The sequence below is a fragment of the Caloenas nicobarica genome, chromosome 6, assembly GCF_036013445.1.
Source record: "Caloenas nicobarica isolate bCalNic1 chromosome 6, bCalNic1.hap1, whole genome shotgun sequence".
NCBI classification, from domain to species: domain Eukaryota; kingdom Metazoa; phylum Chordata; class Aves; order Columbiformes; family Columbidae; genus Caloenas; species Caloenas nicobarica.
The window spans coordinates 17,717,636-17,723,726 of NC_088250.1; the positions used below are offsets into that span (position 1 = coordinate 17,717,636).

A 6,091-nucleotide genomic window follows, 5' to 3' on the forward strand; every position below is an offset into this window, starting at 1 on the left:
GCAGGGCCTGTCCGGGGCGGTGCCGCAGCGCAGGCCCAGCCCCGCGCTCCCCTCCGCCCCGCGGGGCCAGTGCCACGCCGGCGGCCTCTGGGAGCGACATGGGCCGCGGGCTGACGCTGCTCCTCCTGCCGCTGGCCCTGCTGGCGGCCCCGGCGCAGGCCGAGGGCGGCGCGGCGGCGGAGGAGGTTAAAGTCGAGGTGCTGCAGCTCCCCGAGGTGTGCAGCCCCAAGAGCAAGAAGGGGGATCTGCTGAACGCGCACTACGATGGGTTCCTGGCCAGCGACGGATCCAAGTTTTACTGCAGGTGAGCTCCGGGGCACCGGGGAGGAGGGAGGGAAGGAAGGCCCTGGCCCAGCGGTGGACGTGGCGCCGCCTGCCCGCCCCGGGAGCAGCGGGTCCCGCTCACAGCGGGTCGCTGTGGGCCCGTCCTGTCCCCGCCGTGTCCCCGCAGCGGGACCTGCTGCTCTCCCAGCGCGGGCACAGCTTGGCGTCCACGTTAACCACTTTAGCATTAGTAATTTCCCCCCATCTCAGCCTTTTTTTTTTTTTTTTTCAATCGAGTGCTGGGTGTAACGTTTACCTAGGGCCAGGAGGAACTGCGCTTCGGTGAACTGGATGCCAAACGGGAGGGTCGCCGACAGCCTGTAGCCCACACCTCACGTGGACAAGCCCTTTGGCAGGGTGATAAAAACCCCACCATGTTATTATCTGCCTTGTTCTGTGCTGGAATCTGTGCAGAAAAGCTTGGGTTTGGAGAAGGAGCTCCCGCTAGGGACGCAGACGATTTTAGACAGAAACATGGGTACAGCATGCGGTTCTACATAGTTGGCACTGTGTGAGGCAGCCGCGTCACACCAGTGGTTTGCACTGTGCCCCTTCGCTGCTGCTGCTCTCCTGCTCAATCTGTGCTGCCTTCCTCTTTCCCCAAATAGTTAGCATTTAGGGCTTTTGCTTTGTCACTCCGTCCCATCCATCTACCTTCAAGATGTTTCAGCTTAGTTTAGTTTGCTTTGCACAGAAATCATTGTGGAAAAGCTTTGTATTTACAGTGCCTTGCTTTTAGTGGTGGTCCATCCTACCAGTGAGGCAGGACTCACCTGTGCAGAACTATGGAGGAGAGTCTTTTCTTTCGTTCAGGTACCTGGCTCATTCCTTAGCCATGTTTGGACAGATCAGGCAGTAGCCTAGTTTATTACAAAATCTTGATTCATTCCCCCAACTTGTATCATTTAAGAAAAAAATCAGTATAGGATAATTCTACATTTAACAGTACCATTTTGCTTGCATTTTTTTTCCTATTGAAGTGACTGATTTTGGCACATGAAGTGTTGCCCTATGACTTTTGAATGACATGCTGCTCAGTTGCCATTCAGTGTAGTTCCTGTACTGGGAACACCTCGTATGACCAGAAGCTGGCTTGAGCACCGAATAGCTAAACCAAACAGAGTGGTGAGTGAGCACACGGTACTGTAGCCAAGATTGCCAGGTTCCCCCAGCACACGTGTGCATGCTCCATCCCATCCCATCCTACAGCCATGTGAACCGCTGAAAACATTTTCACTTTCTACCAGTGAAATGTTCCCAGTGTTCCTGCTCTCGCAGACTTCCTGCAGTGGCACCTTGTTTCTGGCATGCAGTATATATGATCAGGAAGATCAGATGTTTTTCTAAGAAATTAGTTTTTTTCACTTTTTTTAATTTTAAAGGAGGTTGTTCCTTACACATCTCAAGAATTGACCTTAAATTAATTATAAAAGTAGTAGAAAACACTTAATGCTTTATATTCTTGCACTCTATACATTCTTTTGTTCTAATAATATAATGTACTTTTTTACTGACTGCTAATTTAAAGTTATTTTTATATTTAAAAAAATACTAAATTAACTGTTATTTGCTCACAATTCTTTTTAATAGTCGGACACAAAATGAAGGTCATCCAAAGTGGTTCGTTCTGGGTGTTGGACAAGTCATAAAAGGGTTAGATATTGCTATGATGAACATGTGTCCTGGAGAAAAACGGAAAGTGATCATTCCTCCATCATTAGCGTATGGACAGCAAGGATACGGTAAAAAAATGTTTCAATACTAAACTTTGTCCTTCCTCCGTTTTACCTTTTCAATCATACAGTATTGTATGACTGTAAAAACTGGTGCTCTCATTATTTCTGGCGGCAGTGAAGGTGATGATTGCGGCTGTGCAGCCTAATCCTGCTCATTCCTATGCAGTTTAAGCAGTTCTCATCAGAGGCCCACACCTAGGCCTTGCAGCTTGCAGTAGAATTCAGTACATGGCACCTGATGTGTTCTTCCAGCTATTGCCATAATACGAAAAATTGACGGCAAAAGGAAGATCTTGATGATTCATATCAGCATTTTTTGTCTTAATCTATTATTCATATTTGGTTTCTATTATTTGACTCCCACCTGCTAGCCTTTTAATGACATTCTGTGTCTTCTGAGCAAAATGGAAGTAATCCAGTGCATGCCACAGAACTAAACTGAGCAGAAATAAGTTGTTTAAAATACTGCTTACATTCTGGTAGTTAATGGAAAATATATTATGTAATAATTGCAACAGTATAATGCATGAATTCTGATTTGAATTTATGATGCTTATGTGTGCAGTCTATTTAAAAAAAAAGTTCCAGTCAGAGTTTTTGCAGCGTTTGGGCACCCTTAATTGTAGATTACTTAAATTCAGCTCTGACTTGGAGGTAGTCATTTCTGTTAAAAGGTAGCTCCTGCTCTATAATAATTGTTTGGTAGGGATATTATGTCAGAATTCCATGCACCAGTTTTGTCTTTCATACAATTCCATTGTAGCAGTGAAGTTTATTAGGAATAAATTTTTCCCCTTGAGCATAATGTTTAATAAATAAGTCTCATAACAACAAGGAGGAACACTGACACAAAGAAAAGTATGTTCTTTAACTCAAACACTAATGTTAATTGTTTGTCCTAGGTAGCACTTCAAGAAAGTATAATTTTCCTACAGCATACCTGTCCTCTGTCTCAGCGTATTCCTGCATGCTGAGGAAGATGCCTGCCTAATCTTGAATTAGAAAAGATGCATGTGGCTTTCTAAATCTTTACATATCTTTCCTTTGTTGGTATGTATACTTGAGAACTACTGGCACTGAATTCTAGTATTGTATCTTTCTTTCATAAGTAGTATACAAACCATAGTTTATATTCAGATACAAAAGCTTCCAAATTTATAAGCTTTGAACTGTGAAACCTGTCATTTTTACTATGGATATTTTAGATGAGAACTGCAAGTAATGGTTTTGTTTACCTTCTGTTTATAAACAGAAATACCTCAGTTTTTCTTCAGTTTGTGAAGGATGGGCACAAGCTCAAAGTTCTGTCAAAATTCTGAGGTTACAATGTCATGCTCACTGGCTTTGGCTATTAATAGAAGCAACTTGCATGTTTACATTTTAATTTTACACTGCATGATTTCTTGATGCTTTTTTGGCTTTACTTTTAGATATTATTTTGTTACTGTCTCTTCCATTCCCTTTTTTGCCAGATGCATGATACAATGACCTGTGTTTATAGGTAGTGGGTTTTTTACATCAGATATCAGAAAATGCTTTGACACAGGAATAATGAGGTCTAACCTGTTGGGTTTTTTTCTTCAGGACAAAATATTCCAGTAGTAGTTGTTGTTCTTGTTTTGTTTTTTTTTTAATGAATCAGATGACTTGCATTCTACTGCTTATTTCTAATAAATGTATATTTTATACACTGTTTTACGTAGTCCTTTAACCATAGGCGTACTTCATAGTAAGCTGGTAAAACTTGAAATTGCCTGCTTGTTTCTTCAGATAGAAAATACATACGAGCATTTGTCTATTGGTGTCATCTTTTAAATCAGGTTCCAGATATTTCATAAAGCCAAATGTCTTAGAATCAATCTCTCAATAAGCTTCATCATATGACATCTTGTGAAAGAGTGAGAACTTTAGAAATATTTGGTTTTCATAACACAAACCCTTCTCTTGATTTTTTTTAAAAGTACCTGAATTGCTATGAGCAATATAATTTTGTTTCAAGGAAGTATATTATTTGCAAATTTCTCTCAAAATAATTTATCTAACACAATCTGAACAATCTTCCTGTCTAGCAGTATATTTAAATTCCTTTTGTAATAGACAAATAAGATGCTTTACATGTAAACTTATCATATGTGTGATCTCTGTCCATAATGTCTGATTTTTTTAATTGCTTTTAAAAATTTTATTCTTAGCACAGGGCAAGATTCCACCCAATGCAACACTGATCTTTGAGATTGAACTTTATGCAGTAAATAAGGGACCTCGCAGTGTTGAAGCATTTCATCAAATAGACAAGGACGGTGACAAGAAACTCTCTCAACTTGAGGTAATACGATGTAACTAATTTGGAATAAATAATTTATAAAACTATAGGTATAGTTGCATTGGTGTTATCTTTGCAGGAGCTGCCTCTGCTGCTGTTCATCATGTAAAGCTTCTGTATGCGTACACGAACTACACTGTGTAATGTTGAAATTTGCTATGATTAACATGTTAGTATGTCTCAGAATTGCAGGGAAACAAACTTAGACGTGTCTGCCCTGGAGTGGCAAGAACTCACGTATATACACCTGGTGGCCTTGAAGATACTAGTAGCTGTTGAGTACTGGTGTAAAAGCCACAATGGTTGGACCTTTTTCTTTTCTTCTAGATAAGCCAGTATTTGAAAGAAGAATTCGCAAGAGATGGCAAAAAACGTCATCCCTCAGTGCATGATGAAATCTTAGCCGATATATTTAAGAAGAATGACCATGATGGAGATGGTTTCATATCAGCAAAGGAGTACAATGTCTACCAGCATGATGAACTCTAAGTACTTAAAAAAAATCTTTTGATGTTTTCTGGACACTGAATTGTAAACATTTCCAAAATAATGCTTTGTCACAGAAATTTTTGTATTTTTTTATAGTGGCATCATTTTATATCTCTTAAGGTGACTGTAAAAAAATCTTATTTTTAAACATTCAACTAAAAAATGTGTTTGATATTTCATAAGAAAGAAATAAAATTGGAAAACACCATGATCTATTATTATCAGTTCCTGTGTCATGTCCTAATCTACAGTATTGCTCAGTAGTCTTTCTCATTGTGTAAGTTACTGATCAAAATAATTACTTCTGTCTTATCAAGCACAAAAAAGTACCTGTTGACATAGTTAGAACATAACTGATGAATGCTTCTCAATTCCCTGTAAAATAAAAGGGGACAACAGAATCCCAGCAAAGTAACTCTGTTAAACCTCTGCAGGCTCCTAGGCCAGCTTCTGGAGGAATTACAGTTAAACTTGCTGCAAACAGCAAAAGATCTTAAATAAACTCTGTCTATGGAACATCAGGATAAAAACACAAATGGATTTAAAGCAACTTAGAAAACCTCTTTGATGTAATAACTTGGTGTTCATGAAAAAGCAGTATTTTACGTGGATTTTATACTTTGACTTCGTAATTTTACTAAGTTAGCCAGTTTATTCAGCAGTACCAAGTTAAAAATCTACACTATCATGATTTACTTGGATGACGTGGAAGATGATGGGAGATGCCCTATATAAACACAAGTAATTATTTGGGCATTATTTTTGTTTCCCCTCGCTCTGGAAAAATGCAAAGAAATAGCAATAGTTAATAGCAAGTACTTCAGGATCATTGACTATTCTGCTTATGCAGAGATCATCATACTACTTGTGTAACATACTTTCCTCATTGAAAAGCAATGGCTGTATTTATTTCACTATGTAATAATCAGATGCACCCAGTGAAAGTGGCAGCACAAGTAAAAATCCTTGCATACCTGGGTTAGCCTTAAAATAATTCTACAAGGTAGAAAAACATTTTTAACTGTTTTCCCAGTTCAAGATAGCATGGGGAGGGCTTCACCAGTATCTGACCAGCAGCACTCCCAATCTCAGTCCTAGACACAATTCCCCAGTGCCCTCTGGTGTTCGCCTCTCAGCAACACAGACTTAATTTTCTGTGGTTGAGATCTACCAGTTAAAGACCTTCACCACTGATGAAGTCTTGTTGAAAGAATGTAGT

General features: G+C 39.8%; 1 protein-coding gene across 1 annotated transcript; it reads left to right on the plus strand.

The window, feature by feature from the left end:
* Nucleotides 1-62: 62 nt before the first annotated feature.
* On the plus strand, nt 63-5,014 carry FKBP7 (FKBP prolyl isomerase 7). The gene is made up of 4 exons (XM_065637982.1): nt 63-304; nt 1,915-2,066; nt 4,253-4,386; nt 4,711-5,014. The coding sequence occupies exons 1-4, from the start codon at nt 99-101 to the stop codon at nt 4,870-4,872; spliced, it is 654 nt and encodes a 217-aa protein (XP_065494054.1). The 5' UTR covers nt 63-98; the 3' UTR covers nt 4,873-5,014.
* The last annotated feature ends 1,077 nt before the right edge of the window (nt 5,015-6,091 follow it).